Here is a 26,207-nt window from a genome sequence, read left to right as displayed (position 1 = left end):
CTAGAAATTGTAATAGGTATCCTAAAACAGTGATTCTCAGCCTATGGGTTAAGACCTTGTTGGCATCGCATATCAGATATTTTCATTAAAATTCACAATAATAGCAAAATTGCCGTTAGGAAATAACAGTGGAAAAAATTTTTGGTTGGGGGCACCACAACATGAACAACCGTCTTAAAGAATCATAGCATTAGGAAAGTTGACAAAGGTAAGGACTTGAGCATGCTAAGCAAGTATTCTAACACTGAACTTTACTGGCTTAGAACATAAATTTACTTATAAGATTCTCAAAATTAAAATTAAAATGATACTACAAAATTACATTTCATTTATCCAAAATGCTGCCACTGTTATTTTCTCTCTAAATGTCATTTATTTATTTGTTTATTTATATCTCAGGAAACTCTCACCCAGAAACCACACTGTAGGGATGTTCAATACTTTTGTCCTGATTTCTTCCCAGTCATCTTAATGTAGACAAGTGCTCAATCTTAAGCCCTATAAAATTAATATGCGCATGTATATATATATGTTATATATTGTTACATAACATATATTTATACTGCTAGTATATATTATATGTGGAGGCTGAAAGGACTTGAGCATGCTAAGCAAGTATTCTAACACTGAACTATACCTGCATGTTTATGACTTTTTTTGCTGTTGCTATGAAGATGGGAACAATGCCCTTTCTACTGGTAATAAACATTTGAAAATTGCTAAGCAGAAGTAGGATGTGCAAAATGTCATATTTTAAAAATTACAAAAAATAAGTGTCTTACGATATAAACCTCTTGTATATAGTTATATTAATTGATGGCAGAATATGCATGTCACACCACTACTAGCAAAATAATTTTACCTATGAACCATTTATTAGTTCCTGAAATCTTACATTAAAAATAAACTTTGTCTGACACATGTTATTTTAAATGCTGATTGTATTTTATTTGTCTCTGGCACCCACTTTTTTTAAAATTTTTTTTTGAGATTATAACTCACTGAGTCACTCAAAGGACAGGGGAGTGAACATGAAAGTAAAAGGAAGACTACCTAATTAAGAGTAAAGGCATTAATGGTAGTGGAAGGGGAATAAGAGATAGTAGTATGTACATGGATGAAAATATTACAATGAAGCCTGGTATTATGTTTAATGTATGCTAATAAAACAAATCAAAATCAACAAAATTATATTTTATTATATTATCCACCCTAAGAATAAAAAAGGCTCAAGTGTATGATAAATAATGGTATTCCCAGAGGAAATGTGTTAAGTAAGGCAGTCTCTCTATCTAGCCTTGGCTTGGCTCAAATTCACAGAGCTCCACCTGCCTTTAACTCATGAGTGCTGGGCTTTAAGCCATGTGCCACCATGCTGGCTCCTACAGTGTCTTAATTAGTGAAAAATGCCAATAATAGCATGAGACACAAAGCTCACATGTGTGCTACCATCCTTTTGTTCACAGTCCTTAAATAATCAGGAAAATCTGACATTAATATCAAGCCATATTAAATATCAGAACAAACAAGAAAGTTTTAGAAGATGAACTGCTTTGGAGATCTTAAAGCATAGGGTAGGAAGGGACACATTTTGAAATGTCAAAACCATTGCCCAGGCAAGTACTCATTGTTTATCTTAAAAGTCAACTCACAACAGAAAAGAAAAAAAAGTCAATAAGGAATACAGCAGAAGAGCTGGTGAAACTTGAAAACCATTAGAGGACAATGAAAACAATTCAAGCCATAATGTTTTTTCTGTTTTTAAAATTAGAAAGCTTAAAATTAAGACACAAAATCCATTTTCTATATTATACAGAAATTAATACTATATAAAATAGCTATCTATATTACTTTTATTTTAAAAGTGCTGCTACTGCAAGCTTACATTTTTGTCCAGTAAACTTGAACTTTATTCACATTTATAACCACTATTGTAAATGTCTTTTTAAAAAAATGGTCATCAACATGAAGATAAATACTGTCAAGTTTAGTTGGGTGGGCAGGAAAGGATGTGTGGATCTGGAAGGAGTTGGAGGATGGGGGTTTATTATGATCAAAACTTACATGAAACTCTCAAATAGCTGATAATATTTTTATGGTACTTAAAAACCTGCAACAGAGGAGCTAGGGAAAGTACTCAAGGAGCTGAAGGGATCTGCAATCCTATAGGTGGAACAACAATATGAACTAACCAAAACCCCTCCCCCCGCCACCGGAGCTCCTGTCTCTAGCTGTATATGAATCAGAAGATGGCCTAGTTGGCCATCAGTGGAAAGAGAGGCCCATTGGTCGTGCAAACTTTATATGCCTCAGTACAGGGGAATGCCAGGGCCAAGAAGTGGGAGTGGGTGGGTAGGGGAGTGGGTGGGGGAGCGTGTGGGGGACTTTTGGGATAGCATTGGAAATGTAAATGAAATAAATACCCAATAAAAAATATGAAAAAAAAAACAAAAAAAAAATCCTGCAACATGTATCAACGGAATAAAATGTAAGATTCAAATGTATGATAGGTCATATTGGAAAAATAGCAACAAAATGACTGGTATTATTCATTAAAAAAAAGAAATGGGCAAACTGAATGTGTAATCAAATAGAATTTTCATTACATAGGAAAGCAGTATATGGATGAACTACAGGACTAAATGAAAGAGTTGCCTATATACTTGTATTATTTCCTTACTAAATACAGAAAAGATTCAAATGGAGGTGAATTTTCAATTTATTTCAAAATGTAAAAACACTGCAGAATCAATTGAAAAATTTCAAGTAAATGGTTAATAAATATAATTGAATATAATAAATACAAATTAATACAAATAAATAAACAATAATAAATATAGTTATAGGAATTTAAATACTGCTACAAATATAACATTGATATTTGAGAATAGATCCATTTTTATTCTATTATAAATGATATCAAATTTCTTTGTTCATATATCAATCATACCCTGGTAATTTATATATATATATGTATATATATACATATATATATATATATATATATATGTGTGTGTGTGTGTGTATATAATTTTTTCAAAACTTTAGGCAATGATTTTTATTCTATAAACACTGTCCCAATTTCACTATAGTAAGCTTGATCGTATAAATTTTATTAAAGTATAAAATAAGGGAAAAACTGGAAAAAAATTCTTGTGGCCACTTTTTAAATATCTTCTTGGATATAGATTTTACTGCAAGTATTTAAACCTTTAAATTGTTTATTTACCTTTCTGTTTTTCCATATTTTTTTGTGTTTGTGTGCACATGTATGTGCCCTCTAGCACAAACTGTATGTAGAGGTTAGAGGAAAAAATTGGAAAATCATAGTTTTCCATGTGTGTCCTAGGGCTTGAACTCCGGTTAACAGGCTTGGTGGCAAGTACATTTGTTTACTGAGTCATCTCAATGGTCTATATTTTAATTTTTATAGCAATTTCTACTCCCTCTTTTAAAGGCTGTTGCTTATACTCCTTGAAATATTATAAAGAAATAGAAAGGAAAGACCTCCAGGGCAGAGACAAGAAGTTCACTGAATTCTGTTTAATGTTTTCTAAATTTCCGTTTTCTCAATTCAGTGAAAGTAATCATCATCATCCATGACATTGTATCAAATTTATGAATTTTGAATTTGTGAACTGGCTATATCAGTTCTTTCTTGAAAAGCTCTACCTTCAGGCAATAACATACATTTTTAACTTTTAACTTATTAAAAGTTAAAATTTTTTCCTATTTGATTGTATATTGGTGAGAATGATATTTGGAAGTGCTATGTTTATACATTAAAATAAATCTGCAAGTAAACAGTCTACAAAGTTGAAATAATTTTTCATGATTTCATGAGGACTTTTAACACTTTACAAGCTCCTAAAATTTCCCTGGACTAATTCCTCTTTTTATTGGTATGATATTGAAAAACTGAAGTTTCAAAAACAGGATAAATGTATATACTGAACAACTTAAAAAGCTTTCCCTTAATTTATTTGCTTACTTATTTTATATCCTAATTGCAGCCCTCCTCCTCTTCCATTTTCCTTTCTCCTTCTCCTCTGAGAAGGAAAGCCCCATGCCATGGATACCAATCAGCCCTGGCACATCAAGTTATAGCAGAACTAGCTGCATCCTGTCCTATTGAGGCCGGACAAGGCAGCCCAGGGGAAAGAGATCCAAAAGGAAGCAACAGTGTCAGAGACAGCCCTTGTTCCACTTGTTAGGAAACCCACATGGAGACCATGCTGCACATCTGGTACATATGTGTAGGGGAACTAGGCCCATCTCATGTATGCCCTTTGGTCTTTGTGGGCCAAGGTAGATCTTCTTATGGTGTTCTTATGTTTACAGCAGCTTTATTCATAATAGCTAGTAATTGAAAACAACCTAGGTGTTACTCAACTGAAGAATAGATAAATGAAATGTGGTTCATTTACACAATGGACTTAGCTATTAAGAACAGAACATCTTCTAAATGTAGCAATGTGCAGAATGTGAGAAAGAAATTCTGTACCATGTGTTCTTCTCAGAGAGCTAAACCGAAAGGCAGCATTCTCATGGAGGAAGGTCTTCCAGCATTGGTCAATTGCAAGACCCTTGGGCTGTTCTTTATCTAATTAAGAAACAAAGAGATATTACAATTCAGTATCACACTTGAGAAGATAAAATTCTATGGAAATGGAAATTAAATTAAGTCCCTTTGAGACTTAGATGAGTATGTTTCAAAGTAGGTTTTGACATAAAGTTGAAAAACATACTCAACATTAGAATTGGTTTCCTATGTAGTACTAAAATATTTCAAAATACATTCACAACTTAGTGAAGTTTTAATTTTAAGTACTCAAATAACAGATATGGAGAATCTATCCATCTAAAATGGATTATAGCACTTAATGTATACTATGTATATATCTATTTTATGCAATATTAATTATGAAATTAAACCCCAGTGCAAACAAGCACATACTAATATCTATATAAATGCATAGGGTGGCAAAAATTCAATATATACATAATTGGAAGGGAATGCTGAAAAATTTTTAATCATAGAAGTACATGACTCAAAAATGCTTTGAGTTCATTATGTAACTATCAGTGTTTTAAAAGTGCAGTCTAATGGCAAACTGTATTGGAATAGCTCATGATGACAAGACCTTAACTAGAACTAATAAATCAGAATAAAAAGTTATAAATATAAAGGTATGTAAACATTAAGTAAAGATAATTAAAGTGATTATAAGCAAGTAGAGCCTTAGATTATTCATCTAAAAGTGGATAAAACAATTGTTCTATTTTACTTTACAGTATATAAAAGTGTTAGCTTTTTATTATAAACAAAGCAAAGGCAGACAATGCAACTAAATTGAACATCAAAGTTCTTTTGTTGGATGCTATAATTTTCCAGTCATAAATCTCAAAATACTAGTTTTCTTCAAATATATAAAATGTGAATGTAACATTTTACCCTCAGTGTTGTTTCTCCTACACTATTGACTGAAGCACAGTCTAATCTTATTTAAAGATTTTAACTAAATCCCTATTCTTACATTTAAATTTATATACAGAAAACTGCATAATATTCAGAGAATAGCCATTTCTGTAAGAAACAATAAAATGCTAATTTGTAGATATAATTTATTGCTTCATTCATTTATACAACTTTTTAGATACATTATTATATAAAATTCCACAGAAAGAATAGAACAACAAATGAGAGATAAGTGTATTTGTTATCCATATGTGATATAGTTTCAAGATGTTTATGCAATAGTTTTCAGGCCACAATAGATCAATAGTGAATAACTATATTTAACTCCTGTATTACCAGCATCCATGACAAGTGAAAACACTCACTTTGGAAAGAATAACACTACCAATTAAAGGAAGTTCTGATACTAAAAAGTTCATAAATGAGCAGGTCTGGAATTGGTGTTAGAAGCAAGTGAACCAGTATCTATTGATATTTGAACCTAAGGAAGTGGTGATAGGAGCAAGGGAACCAACATCTATTGACCCTAAACATCTATTGCCCCTAAATTAGTACTATCTATATCTTTAAGACCTGCCCTGGTTTCTAATGTTTCAATTCATACTGTTATATCCTTATGTAGTTACTCTCCATTTCCTTAATTATCAACAGGATAGACATTTGGGAGAAAGAGTTTGAAGACAAGGACATAATTACTAATGAATAAAGTGATTGTTAAAACTGAATCCATGGGCACCTACCATTCAGCAGACATATATGTCTAAGCCAAGCAAGGTCCATAAAGGATTCCCTAACATGTGTGGATTAGGTAAAGTCCCCAACTGATGGCAGAATGGAAAACCAAGGTGTCAGAAGAGCTGACACAACAAGAAAGCAGTGGCATTAAGGAACATTGCTTAGAGGCCTTTGATAGAGTAAAGGCCTCTCCTCCTTTTCACCTGGCATCCAAAGGACGAAAGGAATCTGGCATAGGGTACTCTTATTTATTGCCTTAAGACTGGGATTTACACGAGCCACCCAGGACTGACATTCAGGTGATCCTGAAGAAGACATCTTGACATGATCAGCTCAAGATCCTGGTCAATTTAGGCATTGTATACCTCTGAAAATATCTTTTTAAAATTTATTTTTACTTTGCACACATTAGCATTTTGCCTGCAAGCATATCTGTGTGAGAGTGTCAAAGCCTTGGAGTTGGAGTTATAGACAGGTGTGAACTGATTGGTAGTTCCTGGGAATTGAACTGAGGTACTCTGAAACTCTTAACTACTGAGCCATCTCTCTAGTGCCACTTTTGAACAATTTCTAAGGCTGATTTCTACAACTGAAAAATAGTTAATTTTAACAGTTGTCTGCAAAATTTAACATAGTCACGAATTCACGGGGCTCTAGGGTGGGGCATAATGGATTTGTAACAAATCCTAAGTTCCTAGACCATTTAAATTTTTCCAGAAATTTTTATGTCTCAAAAATACTCATTGGTGATCTGCATTAGAGAATTTTCACTAATCCTAAGAGTATTTTGGCCATATCCTCTGTAGCTACGTTTTGAATTATCATAGAGTAATATATGCATTGACCCTTGAATCATTTATTTTCTATAGCTTGACTTCCATAATTCTTAACTGAAAGCTCTCTTTCAAAAGCCTATCTTCTTTCTATTGTAATTAGAGAGAAAATTATAAAATATAGAGAACTATAAAGTGACAATCAGGCTTCATAGGTCAAAAAAGTGTCTTCCTGATATAAATAACTGACAACAGTTTCTCAAATTTTATAAACAGTCACATGCAGTATTCTATGAAATGTTTTCAATAACATCTCCAACAAATCATGATGAACATTTCTATGTCATCTGAACTCATAAGTATATGAAATACCCAGAGAGTGAAGTTGACTCAATAAATTTCTTAGTGTAACAGGTAGAAGGTGTAGAAAGTACAGAGATTTGGGGCTCCTTCAAGTTACTTCCTGAAGAGACTTCAGAGTTCTCAGAAAAGAAAACATCTAAGTCTATTCAGTTACTCTTTAGTACTTCCTCAATCAAGCCTTTTGTTTTGTAGATTTAGGGAAGTAGTTCTGCCCACTGAGAAGCTATATGCAAAGATCCTTAAGGATTTGCCTTTGGAGACTCAGGCTTTCTTTCCCACTCCTCCATTTAATGGCTCCTAATGGTACTGTGATCAAAAACAAGTCCCTTAAGCATTTAATGTTTACAACTGAATATAATGAATATGTTATGGGATTCCTGTTTTAGAGTTTTCTTGGAAATTGTTATTTGAGAAGTGGTCTTGGGGAGTTCAGAAGTCAGAAACAAAAAGGAAACAAATCTATGACTAGTATACTATTACTTAACTCATGGCTTCAGGGGATTAAGTTTCAAATTACATAGGGAACTATGGACCTACAATGAATACACAGTGCAGGAACAGGGATATATGGACTGATATTTATCCACTATTTCCTGGCATCCATAGATTGACTGACCATCAACTTACCCTGAGTGGGCAGAAAAAGCTATTTTAGTCAAAGGAAGCAATTAGAAAAATTGTGTTGTTGGCAATTGAATGGGCACCCAAATTAGCACTAGTCTAATATTTTCTGTCTTAAAATAGCTTGAAAAAAGTGCAGGTGAAATGCTTAGTAAAGAATTAGTCACAGGTTATGTCTGAATAACCGATGATGAAAGTGTTTAACTTAGTCTAAATATAATTGCATATCAACTATTCAATTTCAAGTGAACAAAATATATTAACCAAGCAACATGTTAAAGTTAGGTTCACATTCTCATGTGTAAATTTCAGAAGACAACGAGGATTTGTATTTTAGTGAAGCCATAAATACTCATGAATTATTCCCTTGTAAATGTGTGTGTGAGTATTAAAAATGTTTTCAATTTCTGAGTCATATACTACAGTCAAATACTTAAGTACAGAACAATTTTAATTTGGGCATAGCTAAATACAGATCTGAAATAAAATGTGTCAATAACATAAAATGCCTTTAGAAACATTTATTTTATACAACATATTATAGTTACTTAGAAACAAAATAACTGCATGAAATGGTTATGCTCCTTAAAGTACCAATATTTTTCTCAGATGTGGGAGAAATTTGAAGAATGTACCACATGATTTCCATATACTAATGTCACTGACTTTTCTACTGTAACTGGCTTCAACTTCCTGGAACCGAGCTTCTTGACTCTAATCTACTCTCTCTGTCTGTATACAATGCCTACAAATATTTCTGGATTTAGACTTTAAAATGCTGCAAAATCAAATTTATGAATGCAAGAAGCACAGATTCTCTTGAAAACTCTCAACTTTTCTGCGATAAATGAAGCATGCTTCCCATGTAGGTTCTACATTGAAGCTTATAGTTTTGTGTGTTAAACCTGGAATAACGGTAGAACTCAAGAAACTAGAATGAGGCTATTAGTGGTTTTAGGGAAGAAAAGTCTTTAAGGGAAGAGGTATGGTAGCAAACAGGAAATATGAAAATGGAGAGGTGGAATAAATGGGGTGGAAAATTGCAAGCAGGGAGATGGGTAGAGGGAATAGAAGAGAAGAAAAGAATATGTTAGAAGAATATCTGCTATATTGTAAATCCGTCCATCCATCCATCCATCCATCAATCAATCCATCCATGTGCAGTAGGTTATTAAACAAAATCTCTAGTGCCAAGTGTGAAATACTTCTTGTCTGTCTGTCTGTCTGTTTGTCTGTCTATCTATGTATTATGCCTACTTATCGATATATCCTTCCATATGTAGTGGGTTATTAAACAAAACCTCTAGTGCCAAGGGTAGAATACTTCCTTTTGAGATTTTGGACAGGAAGATCTCAGAATCCCTAACAAGGTGTCACTAGAATTTCTATAAACTTTTGCATAATAAGAACTGGAATATTTGAAAATTTTCATAAGAATCTTATATATCAACTAACTCATATCAACTTAAGAGGTGTGTTTTAGCAAACATATCTTACCTCTTATTTATATGCTTTTATTTGATAAGATGGTTTTATTTTCTAATGAAAAAAGACATATCTATAAAGTTTAAGAAAAATAGCATACTTGTTAATATGAGATCAACAGAAACATCTTCATTGGTAGGATTTCTGAAATGTATCATGGCAGATGCCTGAAGACCAAGAATAGTGGTTACTCTTTTCGTTTCTATAGGCTTGGGGTATAGTCCTACTCCAAACAGGTAGAATTTCCATTCTTTAAACTGTTTTAAAAAAGAAACAACCATAGTTGAACATATATTTGACTTTCAAGATTTATAAAAACTTTTATTGTTCTGTCCAATGTATGAATCACATACTGACATTTTCATATAAGTAAGCATATTCCCCTGCATGCACTATTACCACTGACTTTCTTATTCCCCATTCCCTTTTGTTGTTACTTTTTATCTCCCTAAATAGTTTTGATTCTACTTTTATATCATATGTACACATATTATATGACTACTACTGCCCTTATCTCATTTTCAGTTATTCATCCAGTTGTACATGTCAGTTCAGGTAGATACTATCAAGCAAATCCAGGAAGAAAGAGAAATTTATATAAAAATTTCCACAAAGGTTATGAGATATTTCAAATATTTATGCTTCAAAAATAAATTATAAAGCTTATTTTAAAATTTGTTCTTTAGATACTTGGGCACACATAATATATATTGTTCATACAGAAGTTCATTCAATTAAAATTTTATGAACTGCTTTTACTTGCAAAAGATGTCAATGTGATGAATAAATAAAAAAGATGTAGGTCATTCGGGGATAACAAGGGGCATAAAGGGCACAAAGGTTAGAAAGAAAGATTGGAAAAGTTAAAAGGTCTGGACTTAGCAGGTGAAGAGATGAATTATTGGTTCAAATTTAACCACTGAAAACTGGAGATTTTCAGCATGTAGACAGTGAGCACTTAGACTGATTGGAATATTGCTGAGTGTTCAGCTGGTTTAGGAAATGTTAAAATGAGTATTTTGTTTGTTTGTTTTATTTTATCTCACACCTGAGAAAGAACTTATTGTTCTACTTCTAGGTTTAAAGACTACAGCATATCTTATTAGCTGTTTACAGATCAGTAATATACTACTGTACTTTAAAATATTTCTTTAATGATTTGCAATGAAAGTGGCTTATTTGCAAAAGATACAAAAAGATGAACTGAACTTACATATGTACTTTTTGTGAAATCCATTAAATTAGCTTTGTCTGGGAACATACTAATCATACCTGAGTACAATAGAAGTTAATGCATGTTTCATGACCATGTCTCCCAAGTCTGGATGGATGAAAGTAAACAGAGAGCTCTGTGGTAGAGTGGGGTAGGAGGACCAACTGTGAGAATTCAGAAAGACAAGAAAATCAAAAAATCAATACTTTTTTGAGGTGGAATGTTTGTGTGCCAAATCTATGAATGGCTTGGGTTTGCATGATAAATTTTAGGAGTTACAAAAATTTGTTTTGTATACCCATTCTACAAATATTGGTTATACAGGATGTGATGAGTACGATTTGTTATGGTAGTTCTCAGACCACATTCTTTCTCTAGACAATGATCATGCAAGACTTACTCACTATGTATTAAGATGTCAGGATTACCATGGAAATAGGTACTTTATTTAGGAATTTATAGCTTTTGAACATCCTATGGCACAGGCCAAGTACCTATAGGAACCTAACATAACTTTGTCATTGTTAAAACAAATGAACTCTTGATAAACATCAGTATAATTTTTATAATTTTTTCACTTCATCCTGCTATATTCATGGTACTAGTTGGTGGTGTGTAAAATAATGTTTCAATTCTTTTTTAGGGATAATAAAAGGAAACAATGATTAAATTAAAATGTACAGAAAACTTGAGTATCATATATAATTAACATATTACACTGGGGATACTACAATTTGTAATACCAGTGGATATGGAATAGCAGCAACACAGTGCATGACAAAGACATTTTACACTAAGGTAGAGTGAAAAATGAACTTCAAGCACAATGAAGCAAAATTACAATCCAATAGCAGCAATCAATTCTTGTAAAATGTAGCACTTGGTGTTTAATAATCTCTGATAGTAGTTATGAAACACAAAAAATTTAATAAATATTATTTAAATAAAAGTTGTAAACAATATAATTCAGGAATTTGAAAATAAAACATTTTTATGATTTTCATGTGTTATTGTATCTATTATCAATTGGTTAATTATGCTTATATATAACAGCTTTGCCTCATATATAATATTTGGGTTATTGCTAATATTAGCCTTTTTAAGTTTAATGCCTAATAATGATCGATAAATTAGTAAAAGAAAAATGGAGTCTAAAGCCATGGATAAAGGAATAAAATGCCTGTATTTTTAATTATACAATTATTCAATATACTGTCTTTGTTGCTTTGAGGACACGAGATTTGCATCTTCTGTAAAAGCACACACACACACACACACACACACACACATATATATATATATATATATATATATATATATATATATAGTGTAAGAACTCTACTTTTAATGAGGAATTTAAAGTACAGGCAAACTATTCAATGAACTCTATATGCTTTATAATTATTTATGCCATTAAGTGACACATTTAAACATGTTTTTTTTTTTTTTTTTTTTTGAGACAGGGTTTCTCTGTATAGCTCTGGCTGTCCTGGAACTCACTTTGTAGACCAGGCTGGCCTCGAACTCAGAAATCCACCTGCCTCTGCCTCCCAAGTGCTGGGATTAAAGGCGTGCACCACCACCGCCCGGCTACATTTAAACATGTTAATTCTAATATATTTTTAAATATTAATGTGTACATATAAACTAAATATAGCAAGCAGTGATTTTTAAATTTGATTCACTGCTTAATTGTTAAATTGAGTACTAATTATTTTATATATGTTAGTATAATTATAGATAAACATATACACCTTAACTTCTCATGCAGAAAATTTATTTTATTTATAATTTCATACATATATAAAAAGTACTTTGATAATATGCTCCATTAACTAACCCCTCCCTTTAAGTCCTCTTATTTAAAATCTCAGGAAGCCTAATGTATAATTTATGTTATATTCCCTTATTGTTTTTCCAAGCCTCATAAACCACATCTCAGTTGGCACCAAGAGACAAATATTAAGGTATAAAGACAAAAAAGTGTCTTCTTGTTCAACAGCCTTTAAACTCTAAAGAGTAAAGGCTTTTATTTAGAAATATGTGCCGGCAGAGGTCCAGAAGAGGTTCTTTGATAAAAAGAAACCACTGTAATTATTTATTTTTTGGAAATAGTTCTAATTTTTCTATATTATTATTATTCCTCAGCTCACTCCATCTAGCCTTTTTTGTCAGCCTCATGAGTAGCCAGAGTAGCTATGATTAGAAATGTAAGCACACAACCATGCCTGTCTTAAAATTATCATACTGAAGTTTACTTGAAATGGATATGGGGTGAAATTTACTGTATATAATTGGTGTCTGGTAGGTTGTAAATGTGATTACTTGTTAAAACTTAACTTCTTGTGTACCTTAGGGAAACCAAAAATGATTTAGGCTCATTAACTTAATCATATTCTTCATGATCCCAAAATGAGACAATGGGATAGACATGAGCAGAAGATGAGCAAGAACTTTCTAAGAATCTGAAAGTGTAGATAGGGGCAGGGCTAGAAACTCACAACGGTTTTAAAACACTTGTTTTTAGCTATACAATAGCTGTTCAGATAAAATTATATTACTCAGAGACCATTATAAAATCTGATTGATAAAATGGCTGAAAAAGACAAAATACAACCAGTGTATTGACTATAATTTACATATATAATTTCAATACTATATCAAAATGAGATTGTTAAATAAATTACAATTCATGAGCAAGTATAAAAGAGAATAGAATATAACTTTTTAAACATCAAAATTTAAATTATTATTAATGATTCTAATGATAATATTTCATTAGAATTCTAAAAGTAGAATTAGAAAATGCTGTTGTAGAAATCAGTTTAATGGATTTCTGAATGTACTTACTGGTAATTTTCTGTTAAGCTCGATGACAAAATTTATAGGATTACTGTTCCTTATTCTCAATTCTAAAGTTTCATGCGTAGGATTATATAAAGGAAGGGTTTGAATGATGTTGCTAGGAGGAAAATCAAAAGTAGCAAATTTGGTGATGTTTAAACTTATCAATGATATCATAAGATTTTTCATTTTTAACTGAATTTTATCACCCTTAAAAACCTACATTATTGCATAATATTTGCATATGTTTGTGAGAAACAATATCTAATTTGATTGTAAAATAAATACATGTCAATACAAATTAAAAATAATGTTCCACAATGAGGGAATTATAAAATGCTACTCATCTGTCATCTATAGAAATTAATCAGAGATAAACCAAGAATTTTCAACTGAGGAATACTGAATGGCTGAGAAACACCTAAGAAAAATGTTCAATATCCTTAATCATCAGGAAAATGCAAATCAAAACAACCCTGAGAGTCCACCTCATAGCAGTCAGAATGGCTAAGATCACAAATTCAGGTGACAGCAGATGCTGGTGAGGATGTGGAGGAAGAGGAACACTACTCCATTGCTGGTGTGATTGCAAGCTGCTATAACCACTCTAGAAATCAGTGTGGTGGTTCCTCAGAAAATTGGACATAGTACTACTGGAGGATCCCACAATACCCCTCCTGGGCATATACGCAGAAGATGCTCCAACTTGTAATAAGGACACATGCTCCACTATGTTCATAGCAGCCTTATATATAAAAGCCAGAAGCTGGAAACAACCCAGATGCCCTTCAACAGAGGAGTGAATACAGAAAATGTGGTACATTTACACAATGGAGTACTACTCAGCTATTAAAAACAAGGAATTCATGAAATTCTTAGAAAAATGGATGGATCTGGAGGATATCATCCCAAGTGAGATAACCCAATCACAAAAGAACACACATGATATACACTCACTGATAAGTGAATATTAGCCCAGAAGCTCAGAATACCCAAGATACAATTTGCAAAACATATGAAACTCAAGGAGGAGGAAGACCAAAGTGTGGACACTTCAATTCTTCTCAGAAGAGGGAAAAACACCCATGGAAGGAGTTTCAGAGACAAAGTTCAGAGCAGAGACTGAAGGCATGACAATTCTGAAACTGCTCCACCTGCAAATCCATCCCATATACAACCACCAAACCCAGACAGTATTGCAGATGCCAACAAGAGCTTGCTGACAGGAGACTGATATATAGCTGTCTCCTGAGAGGCTCTGCCTGTACCTGACAAATACAGAAGTGAATGCTCACAGTAGTCCATTGGATGAAGCATAGGGTCCCCAATGAAGGAGCTAGAGAAAGTACCCAAGGAGCTGAAGGGGTTTGCAGCCCCCTAGGAGGAACAACAATATGAACTAATCAGTAACCCCAGAGCTCCCTGGGACTAAAACGCCAATCAAAGCAAACACACGGAGAGACTCATGGCTCTAGCTACATATGTAGCAGAGGATGGCCTAGTTGGTCATCAATGGGAGGAGAGGCCCTTGGTCCTGTGCAGGGTCTATGCCCCAGTATAGGGAAATTCGTGGGCCAGGAAGTGGGAGTGGGTGGGCTGGGGAGCAGGGGGAGGGCAAGAGATGATAGGGGATTTTCGGAGGGGAAACTAGGAAAGAGGATAACATTTGAAATGTAAATAAAGAAAATATCCAATTAAAAAATAAATTAATCAAATGATCCTAACAATGTTATGGAACACAGACACACATATCTAGTGATACACACACACACACACACACACACACACACACACACACACGAAACTCAGAATTTGATATTGAATGCAATTTGGAAAATATGTAGCTTTGATAAACTGAAGTCAGATAGGAAAACATGGTCTTTTAATCCAATGTGACTTCTGTTCTATAATATTTACTTCAAATATGATCAGCATTTACAGCTTAGGCTGTATCGGGTTATTTAGTTCCTATGGTGTGGCACCAACTCTAACTATGTTTGAGTATAGAAAGACAACTTTTCAGATGTTTCTGATGTTCACATTGTTTTTTTTTTTTGTTTTTTGTTTTTTGTTTTTTTTTTTTGTTTGTTTGTTTGTTTTTTTTTTTTTCGAGACAGGGTTTCTCTGTGTAGCCCTGGCTGTCCTGGCACTCACTTTGTAGACCAGGCTGGCCTCGAACTCAGAAATCCACCTGCCTCTGCCTCCCGAGTGCTGGGACTAAAGGCGTGCGCCACCACGCCCGGCTCACATTGGTTTTTAATGAATGTGTGCCTTTGTCATACTTTTTAAGATGATCAAGCCATAAAAGTCCACTACCAGAAGCAATTTATTTTGATAGCAAATTAGAACATTGCTGTAGGTATTTAAAAGTTAATGTTGATAAACATTTGGATATTCAAATTTAAGGAATTAGAACCAGCATTTTCAATGCAACCTTATTCTGATTAATATGTACTTGAGGAAAATACCTAATAAAAATATAAAAAAATACTCTTGCTATTTAGATTTGTATTTGTCTTTTATAGAATTTCTATAAAATTCTTGACACAAAATCTTCAATGAAACTGAATGTATATATGTATGTGTATACATATATAAATATAAAAAATAAACATATATATGTATAGATAGCAATTAGAAGGAACAATTTATATATGTTTATTTTCAAACATAAATAGCAGAAAAAATCTATTTTTGCAAAGTGGATTTACATATATTTATAATGAAAGACTCATAGTTTTGAAATAGAAATAAAATCTAAGGTTTGTATTCACTATTCTTAGTAAATAACATGTGAAGACCTATAGTTTCAAATCAGTACTAATGGAAGCTCATTGTATAAAAAGTCTATTCACGCCAGTAGAATAAGGTATGATACTACTAATAGTGACTGCAATGATACTGAACAACAGGTCAGAAGACTGAATAGAAATGGCCTCTCGTATCATGCTAAGGCACCTGATTATCCTTTGAAAGAATCAAGTAACTTGGAGTGTTGACTTGTGCTTAAGTATGATGTTTTCATCATAGAAACTGGGTGGAAAATAACTTGCAAAGATTAGGAAGAGGAAGCACAGTAACTAGTTGTGATTATTATGTTATTATAATCCAGCTGTGAAACAAGGAAGGCTCAAGTACTAGCAATAGGGTAAAATGAAGGGTTTGCATGAGTAATAATAGGGAGAAGAAATGCAAATTACTGTGAGCTTTTGTTTGGCGGGGAAAGGAATAAGGGAAAAGTCTATTTATGGACCTATTACTCATGTGGATGGTTCCTTAGAGAACTGTCTGACTGTTATAGAAAGTAGCAGTTAATATTATATTTGTACATGGAAGTCAGACACCAAAGCTACAATTTGTATAATTTCACTTTATGCAGTATGTAAAGTAGAGAATGAAATCAAACTTGCTTTTGCCAAGTAAAGGCGGAAAGATCAAATTACAGTAACAGGCTAATGGAATTTTTTCCTTTAGGATAGCAAAAATGGTGTGGAAGGTGGTGGATCTGTAGTTGCACAGCATTATGAAGTGATACTGCTCTGTATACTTTAAAATGGTTAATTTTATGTTACGAGGACTTTTTTTTTTCCAAAATTAAAACAATCAGAAAACTAAACTTGGAAATGAAAATGAAAGGTTAAGATAGAGAAATGAGTAGGAAATAAAATATATTATTGCACACAGCATGAGTATATATGTTCATGATTCTCCTTCAAGTGTTTACATGTATGTGTGTGTGTGCATGTGTGTGTGTGTGTGTGTGTGTGTGTGTGTTTATGCATATGGGTATGCATATACACTCCACACTAAGGCAGATAGAATCAGCCTTCCAAAGTTGTCTTCTGATCTCCATTCATGGATCATAGAATGAATTCTATGCTTTCACACATAAAAGTTGTACATCCACAAGCTCATACAATAATAAGAAAGTTTTAAAAGGAAAAATGTCTGGCCGGGCAGTGGTGGCGCATGTCTTTAATCCCTGCACTTGGGAGGCAAAGGCAGGAGAATTTCTGAGTTTGAAGCCAGCCTGGTCTATAGAGTGAGTTCCAGGACAGCCAGGGCTATCCAGAGGAACCCTGTTTCAAACAAAACAAAACAAAATAAAACAAAACAAAAAGAAAAATGTCTACTACAGTATAAAAAACAATGGCTGCAATGCAGAGGCAAAATATTTCATATAAATCATATTTATAATAAATGTTATATATAATTTCATATATTAACATTTATGTTCTTATTACATTAAACTTTTTGTTTACATGTATGCATACAGCATGTATGTTGAGGTTCGGGGACAACTAACAGGAATTAGTGCTCTTTACAATCATGTGGGTCTTAGGGAATAAAATCAGATTTTCAGTCTTTATAGCAAGAGCCTTTATACACTGAGCTATTTTTCTAGCCCATATATAGTAACATTTTAAAATATGAGATATGTTTAGAAGTTGAGAATGACTTTATAGATTATATGTTAAAGTAGAAAGTGCTAGCATGTCATTCCTAAAATACATTTTTTAACCATCTTTTTCTCAGACCTTATATTCTCACTTCTTTATGATTGCTGTTCATCCCTTGTTGAAGATATTCAGCTGTTTGACATTTTGATCTGACAGACACATTAAGTCTACAGATGATAGAGGAAGCTGGAAATTTTATACCTCAAATAAAAATGTTAGTAGAGACTACATTGATTGTTCCAAAGCCCAAGCCTGATTAGCAATTTTCCACTGTATATTCCAAAACATCAACAAGAAAGGTTTATACATGTTATCATGATAAAGAGGTCACAAATAGGGTCTTAGGAGATGACTCAGTCAGTAAAATGATGGTCTTACAAGCATGAATACCTGAGTTTGGTTCTTCACTATCAATGAACACAGCTGATTAAGCACTGTGTGTTGTTTCTTTTATACTATTCCTTGGCAAGAACACACAGGAGGATGCTTCAAGCTCACTTAATGGTCAACCCAGGTGAATCAGGGAGTTCCATGTTTAGGTAGAGTTATTATTTCAAAACAGAAGGTTGAGAATGACAGAGAAAGATACTGAAGGCTGAGTTCTGGTCTCCACACACAAACAAGCATACCCAAATAAATATATACACTAAATATAAGTACATATATAGATGTATACATACAAATATGTACATATATAGATGTATACATATACACATTCACAAAGAAAGAATAAATTTCAGAGAATGAGTATTATAATTAGTCACAATATATGAAAATATAACAATATACCCTAATTATACAATATTCTTTTTTAATTATAAATATAATGGGATACAGCCAGACTATAAAAATATGAGCAAATAAGCAAGAACTCACTTCCCTAGCTTTATAAGGCATAGAAAACTGTGAGAATTAAGCTCTAGATATATTTTTACAAGAATAGGGAGTGTAGCCTTTTACATGCTGTCACCTTTGCATTTAGAATTTCCCTTTTCCTATCTTGGATCTACCAGTGATTACTCTAATCAATTTCGTAGTGAATTATCTGTAGCTGTGCTTTCGGTCAACACATAAGAAGGATTTAACATACTTTTTGTGTGCTGAGAAATGGATATTAAGTAAAAGGTATTTATTAGAACATATATTCTTAAAGTTAATTATCGGCTGTATATTCTTGTTTACCAGAAACAAAGTGGGTGTCAGATACAGCATAGGATCTTGACTGGGTGTGAATGTGGTATGTCAAGGGAACATAGTGTTAGCTTAGTGGCCTAAATTTCCACAGTTGCGTACGGCATACCCTCTGTTTTGAGGAAACAAAACTTCAACCAGACCTCTCTTTTACCCTGAACCCAGCTTGTTCCACAGCTGAAATCATTTGTGGACAAGGACATGTTCTGTTTCCTCCAGTCTCGTCTGGGAATGGGCAAAGTATGGTTCAGACTTACTCCCTGTTAGATTCTACTGACTATAGTTTATCTGGTCCAGCTTTCTTCTACTTTACTTCCTTTTCCATTTTATTTTGTGGGTCTTAATATGGGAGCTTGCTCTGTACTGCTTAGTCCCTTTCCCTCCTTTGAAAGTATGTTTTGTAGGGTACTCTTAAAATATATATATTTTATTTTATTTACATTTCAAATGTTATCCCCTTTCCTGATTGTACCATCCTGAAAACCCCCTAACCTTTCCCTACCTCCCCCTGCTTCTATGAGGGTGTTCTCCCATCCACCCATCTACCCACTCCTGCCTCCTCACCCTGGCATTACTCTATGCTGGGCCATCAAGCCTTCACAGGACCGAAAGACTCCCCTCCCATTAATGCCAGGTAAGGGCACTGCTGTGAACTCTTAACCACACCCCAATCTATTTCTTTTGATAATTTTACATTAGAAATGTGTTTATTTTGTATTATAAAGGGTTAAATGCTTTACAACAGTGATTTTCTCCTTTTTAACAACAAAATTACTAAACAGAACTTACTTTCCAAGATCACACTGCATTTCTGGTATTTCCTTTGGTTTTGGAAGTTCAGTTGTTAATTTAAGTAAATACCAGAATTCTTCACCCATTTCAGGTTGAAAAATAATGCTGTTTTGGAGAAATTTTGGAAATCTTGTTAGTTGTTTTAGTTTGTATAATACATGTGGAAGATCAAAATATAAAGTGGCAGAAATATCTGATTTCAAATAGAGCACTTAATCACTATTGTATTATATAATCTAGTCTTACCAGGAAATGCATTTGCAATTTTTTTTAATTTTTGGCAGGAAGATTACTACATTAATGAAATGGATTACTGTTATTAATATAGATTTAATAAATATTTACTGAAAGAATGGAATTTGATTTACAGAAGTGCTTTAAATGTCAGTGTTTAAAAACTCCGTGTTTATAGTTGTAGTTAAATCAAATATACTCTGTTGAACTAAACGCATGCACTCATTTTTTGAAGGACATTATGAATATGTGGTTTTAAAGAATACTTTATAACCAACATGTACTCCCCTTTCAGAAGATGGTGTTTGTGGAATTATAAATGTATCACTGGGTTGACATCTCAGCTTTATTATATTGTATTTATATAACTTTGATCAAATCACTTAACTTTTTGAATTTGAATTTCATTTTTTATAAAATCAATGAGTCAATCAGCCTTATTTTTGCTATAAGAATTTTATGAATATAAAATACATACCAAATTAATACTAGAATAAGCAAGTAATGATAAGAAGCCAATAGTATGCCTTCTAATACATACAAATAAAGAAAAATGAAGTTTTAATTGGTACTTGTAAAGCCTAGGGTCACATTAGAAAAATGAAAGAAGCCAACATTTCTAATGGTGATGTATTACAAGATTTTTAAATAACATTCTCCTCTCCTCTTCTTTTTTTAATTACTCTGTTCATCTTCCTCTGGTACTTCTTTTTAATTTTCTTTGTGATAGGGCCTCATTTTAGTTCAAGCTGGCCTAGAACTCTCTATGTAGTATGTGCTTGCCTCTTACTCAAACATTCCTCTGTCTCCTGATTACAATTGCAACTTACCATGTTAGTGGAATTATAGATTTTATTTGTTAAGGTTTAAAATATGTATCATTTTAGTATCCCTTAATTAAAATTATAAGTAGTTATTTCTTTATTTTGTGAGAAGCAATGATTTCCACAGTTATCATTCTATGAGACAACATACTCACATACTTCTAATATTTACAAGTGTGTATATGTGTGTGCATATATATGTTTTCGGTAGAAGATAATATTTAAAATATAACTTTGTGCCTTGCAAGCAAATGATTTATAGCTAATTATTCAAAAGGAGAGTTGAATTTTTATCAAGAAAAGTGAAAGTTAAAACCCTAGTTCTCCTGAACTAGTCTCAGCTCAGTTGTTGGACTAAGGAATATTTGAGTAATAAAAAGCAAAATAGGAAATGCTGGAATGTTTTAATTTCATATTTCAGGGAGTAGTAATTTTGCACTGAAGCAAACAAAAATAATTGTTAATTAGTTCTTATCAGAGAAGAGTAAGAAGGTATGTAAAGCAATGATTTTAAAGCTCTACCGTCAAAGGCTCAACAACAAATTACAATCCAAGCCCAAAACACACCTTTCTTCTTTATAGCCTGTGGTTGCTGGAGAATACCATACAATATAGTTCACACTTTCCAATGGAGCCAATGTCATTTCTACTGGTCCATTAAGGGCAGAACATGTTAATTCCACATCTAAATAAACAGGTTGATTTTTTGAATTAGAGATAGGAATTTCAATGCATGTTGTCTCCTAGGATTTTGAAAGGAAAAAAAATGATATGATCAACTTTGTAGTCAAGATAATCATTTCTCTAAGAAAGCAAACAGAAAAAAAAACAGTATTATTTAATGCCATTTGTGTTTTTCCTTTCCAGATACAATACTAAATATATCTTTATTAAATCTTAATCTCATACATGTTATCCCCAATTAATCTTGCAAAAACAATACCAGATATAAAGGAGCTTTAATGGCAAGCATTATAGAGAGACCTAACATAATTAAGGTAAGTTTTTTACCAGTAGCATTATTACCATGAGGTCTAGTTCCCATTATTTATTATAGAAATAATTCAGCAATGGAATGATGCCACATTTTACTGCTTTTCTAAGCAACCTGATGAAGTTTATAAGACTACTATAGAACTTAGCATTTAAAGAGGTTTCCAGGAGTCAAATAAAAAAAAATACAGGACAGTTGTATGTCAAGGACACAAACATGATCAACTACAATAAACTACACAGTGGTCTACCAATTCTACCTAGAGCTGGAGAGAAAAAATATGGAAAAATGGAAGGAAAGCACTTGAGCTTGCTCATTTAATCTCATCTACTAGTCAGATAGGTCTCACAAACAGTGTTAGTTGAAGACGTAAAAACAAAGAAACCCAACTAAATCAAGAAGAAACAAACTAAACAACAAACACTAGTTTCTTAATCTATCTTATGTTTTCTGGTACTGTTTTATTATTATTTTTGATTCCATTTTATTTCTGTTTTTTATTAGATATTTTCTTTATTTACATTTCAAATGTTATCCCCTTTCCTGGTTTCCCCACCAAAAATCCCCTATCCTCTCCCTGATCCCCATGTTCCCCAACTCACCCACTCCCCCTTCCTGGCCCTGACATTCCCCCACACTGGGGCATCCCAGCATTCCCCCACAATGGGGCATATAGCCTTCACAGGACCAAGGGCCTCTCCTCCCACTGATGACCAACTAGGTCACCCGCTGCTACATATGCAGCTATAGTCATGAATTTTCTTTTCATTTGTTTTTTTGATTGGTGATTTAGTCCAAGGAAGCTCTGGGGGTACAGGTTAGTTCATATTGTTGTTCTTCCTATGGGGCTGCAAACCCCTTCAGCTCCTTCAGTCCTTTCTCTAACTCCTTCCTTGGGGACACTATGCTCAGTCCAATGGATGACTGTGAGCATTTACTTCTGTATTTGTCAGGCACTGGCAGAGCCTCTCAGGAGACAGCTATATCAGGCTCCTGTCAGAAAGCAAATGAAACTCAAGAAGGAAGATCAAAATGTGGCTACTTCGAACCTTCTTAGAAGGGGAGAACAGAACACCAAAGGAAGGTGTTACAAGTGTGGAGCAGAAACTGAAGAAATGACCATCCAGAGACTGACCCACCAGGGATCCATCCCATATACTATCACCAAATCCATTTTATTTCTTAAAAATCATTCTGGGCCAGCAAGAAAGCCAAAGTGCTTGTTACCAAGCCCAACAATACCTGGGCTCAATTGCCAAGACCCATATAGAAAAAGAAAAGTGACACTTTGCAAGTTCTCTTCTCAATTCTGTAGTAGACACACACATAAAATCACATACAACTGTAATAAAATTAAAAGAAGATAGAGTATTTGACCTCTTCACATTTTAAGAACTACACATTAAATATGCAAGCTCTGGCTTGCCATGTTTTTTGAAACAATTTGAAAAATGTTTGAAAGCTATTTTTCCAAAGCATTTAAAGACTATATTGATAGACTAATATCAGTATATTAATTTGAAATATGTGTTTGAAGGATACAACCTTAGTGTATAACTGTTATATGTGCCAAATGACAGTTTATGAACATTTACTGGGCTCTTACCAGGGCAATACAATGAAGTTCAATTATATCTACAGGAGGTCCAGGAGAACTACGGATTTCAAGATGATACCAGAGTTTTAGAGCTTTAACCTTTTCCTCTGAAACAAAACAAAACAAAATAAAACTAATGAACCAACATCAAACATGTACTTCTTAATATGGGGCTCAGAATTTTTGATATTCATAAACACATTTTCAAATTCTCGTTCCTTTTCTATTTTCTTTGTTTTTCCTTGCACTAGCTATCATAAAATATATAAAAATGAATGGATCTAAGACACATTTAGAAGTATAAGTTAGTGGGTGGAGGAAATAGAGTAAGTCCAGAAAAGTTACCTATCCATCTATCTACTTATTTATTTATTTTGGCTGGCCTAGATATTCATAAACACATTTTCAAATTCTCGTTCCTTTTCTATTTTCTTTGTTTTTCCTTGCACTAGCTATCATAAAATATATAAAAATGAATGGATCTAAGACACATTTAGAAGTATAAGTTAGTGGGTGGAGGAAATAGAGTAAGTCCAGAAAAGTTACCTATCCATCTATCTACTTATTTATTTATTTTGGCTGGCCTAGAACTTTCTATGTAGATCAGGTTGGCTTCAAATAAGATCTGACTACTTCTGTTCCCCAAGTACTGGGGGTTAAATTCATGTGCTACCACACTTAGGCAGGCTCTTATTTTTCATACACGTACTTACATATGCACACAGAGAGAGCAAGACAGAAAGAGACAGAGACAGACAGAGAGGGAGAGAGACAAAAGAGGAGAATGAACCATATTTCTCCAAATTTGTATCTTATATCTGCTTTTTACACAACGTGTAATTGTACCAGTTACATGTGGGTGTGTGGGGTTGTGGTGGGTGATATGTGTGTATATGCGTGGGTGGCTGTGCACATGCATACATATGGAAAAAGAGAAAGAGAGAGATGAGAGATAGAAATTAAAAGAGGACACCTATACTTTCTACTTTTGTTTTGAAGAACTGCAATACAAATCTATTTAATCATGCAGTCAGTATATATTGTATGAGAGAAGAATAAAGAAAAGAAGAAAAAATATTTTCTTGGTATGCCTCTATGCACATTTCCTTAGGAATTTTGCATCTTTGGACCCTTGTCTCCCCAATACCCTTTTATGACTCTGATATTCACACAACTCATTTTCCAGGTTGTACACTCTGAGTATTCCAATTCTCTACTATCACATTTCTCTTTTAATATATATATATATATATATATATATATATATATATATATATATATATTACAATATTTAAGCTTTATAGGAAAAATACAATATAATTAACTTAGTTTGATATAAGAAAGACTCATATCCTATTTTAAATAAGAAAAACATATACTATTGGCAATATATTCACTAATACCTTATACGAAATATAGTATATATTCCTCATTTAATAGCAGAAAAATTGTAAAGCTTAGAACTAATACAAAGACAGACAGCCTTCATGGTGAGATATGACAATCTTGTTATTTTATGGCAGCAGAAGAGGGAAGACCAATGGGTGGATACTTCATTCCTCCTTAGAATAGGGAACAAAATACCCATGAAAGGAGTTACAGAGACAAAGTTTGGAGCCAAGACGAAAGGATGGACTATCCAGAGACTACCCTACCCAGGGATCCATCCCATAATCAGCCACCAAACCCAGACACTATTGCATATGCCAGAAAGATTTTGTTGAAGGGACCCTGCTATAGCTGTCTCATATGAGGCTATGCCAGTGCCTGGCAAATACAGAAGGTGATGCTCACAGTCATCTTTAAGATGGAACACAGGGCCCCCAATGGAGGAGCGAGAGAAAGCACCCAAGGAACTGAAGGGGTCTGCAACCCTATAGGTGGAACAACAATATGAACTAACCAGTACACCCAGAGCTTGTATCTCAGGCTGCATATGTAGCAGAAGATGGCCTAGTTGGCCATCACTGGGAAGAGAGGTCCCTTGGTATTGCAAATTTTATATGCCCCAGTACAGGGGAATGCCAGGGCCAAAAAGTGGGAGTGGGTGCGTAGGGGAGCAGGGTGGGGGGAGAGCATAGGGAACTTTCGGGATAGCATTTGAAATGTATATAAAGAAAATATCGAATAAAAAATTAAAATTGAAATAAGCATGGGCAACACAGATTGAGATAGCGATTATGCATTTAAAGTGCATAGCTAATTTAAAATTGATGATCAGAATGATATACAGTGTAATAACTAAATACATTAGCATAAGTTTACCTGAGTATTCCTCAAAAATAATGGTAGAATGATCTGATGGCGTTTCCTGAGAATAGAAGTCTTTCTCTGTACCAGTGTCTTCCTGAGACTCTTCCTCATCTCTGGTCTTAACGAAAAACGTAATTGCGCCTGCAAAATGCAGGTACAGGATGTAAACTAACCAGTGAGGAGTTTCTCAAATGCCTAGTCTCAAGCATCAGAGTTACTACAACTAACATACCAAACATAAATTCCAAATGGTAGTACTAGAGTTAAAGATGAGTTGGCTATAGAAAAATTTCGTGGACATTATAGGATACGATATCAAATTCTTAGTACTTGTTTTTCAAAAGATTTC

The 26,207-nt window shown here is 33.4% G+C and overlaps 1 protein-coding gene across 1 annotated transcript in view; it reads right to left on the bottom strand.

Moving 5' to 3' along the window:
* Positions 1-26,207, bottom strand: part of Cfap47 (cilia and flagella associated protein 47) — a 262,175-nt gene that overhangs the window by 39,192 nt on the left and 196,776 nt on the right. The window contains exons 51-58 of the mRNA XM_085838136.1: positions 25,871-25,999; positions 23,615-23,712; positions 21,582-21,757; positions 19,954-20,061; positions 13,520-13,631; positions 10,729-10,833; positions 9,557-9,713; positions 4,505-4,603 (exon numbers count right to left, since the gene is read on the bottom strand). Coding sequence (XP_085694262.1) covers positions 4,505-4,603; positions 9,557-9,713; positions 10,729-10,833; positions 13,520-13,631; positions 19,954-20,061; positions 21,582-21,757; positions 23,615-23,712; positions 25,871-25,999 — 984 coding nt within the window. The remainder of the gene's footprint in view (positions 1-4,504; positions 4,604-9,556; positions 9,714-10,728; positions 10,834-13,519; positions 13,632-19,953; positions 20,062-21,581; positions 21,758-23,614; positions 23,713-25,870; positions 26,000-26,207) is intronic.

Source organism: Mus caroli, unplaced genomic scaffold, assembly GCF_978045245.1.
Source record: "Mus caroli unplaced genomic scaffold, Mus_caroli_1 scaffold_5, whole genome shotgun sequence".
NCBI classification, from domain to species: Eukaryota; Metazoa; Chordata; class Mammalia; order Rodentia; family Muridae; genus Mus; species Mus caroli.
This window is presented reverse-complemented; position numbering and strand designations above follow the sequence as displayed.